This window comes from Bidens hawaiensis, unplaced genomic scaffold (assembly GCF_021521415.1).
Source record: "Bidens hawaiensis isolate Kalapana, Puna unplaced genomic scaffold, B.hawaiensis_p1.1 tig00003902_1, whole genome shotgun sequence".
Lineage (NCBI taxonomy): Eukaryota > Viridiplantae > Streptophyta > Magnoliopsida > Asterales > Asteraceae > Bidens > Bidens hawaiensis.
This window is the reverse complement of record NW_027491226.1, coordinates 178829-180387: the sequence shown is the minus strand read 5'-3', so window position 1 is coordinate 180387 and position 1559 is coordinate 178829. Positions and strand designations below refer to the sequence as shown.

The 1559-nt window shown below is 36.3% G+C and overlaps 1 protein-coding gene across 1 annotated transcript; it reads left to right on the top strand.

Annotated features, from left to right (window-relative positions):
- Window positions 1-211: 211 nt before the first annotated feature.
- Window positions 212-1278, top strand: LOC143624578 (stress enhanced protein 1, chloroplastic-like). Its single transcript, XM_077095179.1, has 4 exons — window positions 212-275; window positions 385-465; window positions 877-1055; window positions 1174-1278. Exons 1-4 carry the CDS (start codon window positions 227-229, stop codon window positions 1276-1278), a joined length of 414 nt encoding a protein of 137 aa, XP_076951294.1. The 5' UTR covers window positions 212-226.
- Window positions 1279-1559: the final 281 nt, after the last annotated feature.

Here is a 1559-nt window from a genome sequence, read left to right as displayed (position 1 = left end):
AGGACCCTAACAAAATGAAAAAAAATTAAGCAAAGAATATTGATTGTAACTAAGATGGAGAAGAGGTGTATTGTATTTGTATGTATGTAGTTTAAGCAAAATGTAGGGGGGGTATCTGGAAATAAATGAATTATCCTTTACAATACAAAAATGAAAATGAGATAAGATAGGCATTGAGAGGTGAAACCAAGTGCTACGATTCAAACACTCACACTCACCGGAAACAATGGCAGCAGCTGCCCAAGCTTCTTCCTCTCTTTGTATCTCCACCACCGGTACTCTCACCCATTTTTTAATTTTAATCTTATTAGATGAATTTACCTAATTATGGTTGCTAGCTGCTGTAGACCGACTAATTGTTCTTTGAATTGAATTAAATTTCAGCTAGAATCCCCGTTGCTTCTCGGATTCCAGCATCTTGTTCGCCTCGAATTGGGACAAGTTTCATCTGCGGCTCGCCCCTTGGTATGCCAACTTGGCTTTTATTTTGTGTTTTCTCTTTGTATTATTTGTTTAATCAACTTAAAAACAAATATAACTTATCTTGACTAAACTTAATATTTAGGTTTCAGTTTCTAGGCCTAGAAATGAACCGAACGTTAAAATCGTGAAACGCTTTGTTTACAAGCCTACCAGTTTCTACATCATTTAAACCTCTAGTTCACATTGGGTTCCTTTAACCAAACTCAATCCCATGGTTACAGAAGAATAACCTATAAATAAAAATAAAAATAAAAAACTCATTTGTAATGTTTCAGGATAACTTTTGATATAATTATGATTTATTACTTTCTCGAAGTTGAATTATATTTTGATGTTTGTTAAGACGTAACTTGCCTTTTTCCGCTTCCCTTAATAACTATTTTATTTTTTCAGTAATAAGTGGAACTCATCATCAAAAGGTGCTAACACGCAAGGCAACATCATTCTCGGTGAGGTGTGAGCAAACTAGTAAGGATGGAAGCGGATTAGATGTGTGGCTGGGTCGCGCAGCTATGGTTGGCTTCGCGGTGGCAATTAGTGTTGAAATATCGACAGGGAAAGGCCTTCTTGAGGTATGACATACAATCTCACTTGTGTACAGTGTTCCTTGAATAATTTAGAGCAACAGCCTACTTCTTATTTGCTAAATCCAAATGTGAAACTGATGTGCTAGTTCACAACTGTTTGCAGAATTTTGGGCTGACATCACCCTTGCCGACAGTGGCATTGGCGGTGACTGTGCTTGTGGGAGTTCTTACAGCGGTTTTCATCTTCCAGTCTGCCTCTGAGAACTAATCAGACTAATGCATAACTTGGTGGTTGTAAAGCTTGTGTATTTATTTATTTATAAACAAACAGTTGTTCTTTCTTGTGTTTTATTTGTTCCCTGTAACTTGATTCATTTTTCATCGCTACAACAATGATCGAGTATGTTCAAGTAACAAGGACTTTGTTCACCGAACGTGCATAGTAAGAAGTCTATTTCCCGTGGTTGCAACTGAATTTGAAGAATAAGACTTAAGGGATTTAGTTTGGTTATCCTATTAAGTTAGGAAATGTTTGTATAAATTTGAAGT

Bases quoted from the DNA above. Each gene is read 5' to 3' on its own strand.
- LOC143624578 (XM_077095179.1), top strand. From the start codon at position 227: ATGGCAGCAGCTGCCCAAGCTTCTTCCTCTCTTTGTATCTCCACCACC. The intron at 276-384 runs GTACTCTCACCC...ATTAAATTTCAG, and splicing joins TCTTTGTATCTCCACCACCG to CTAGAATCCCCGTTGCTTCT. The intron at 1,056-1,173 runs GTATGACATACA...AACTGTTTGCAG, and splicing joins CAGGGAAAGGCCTTCTTGAG to AATTTTGGGCTGACATCACC.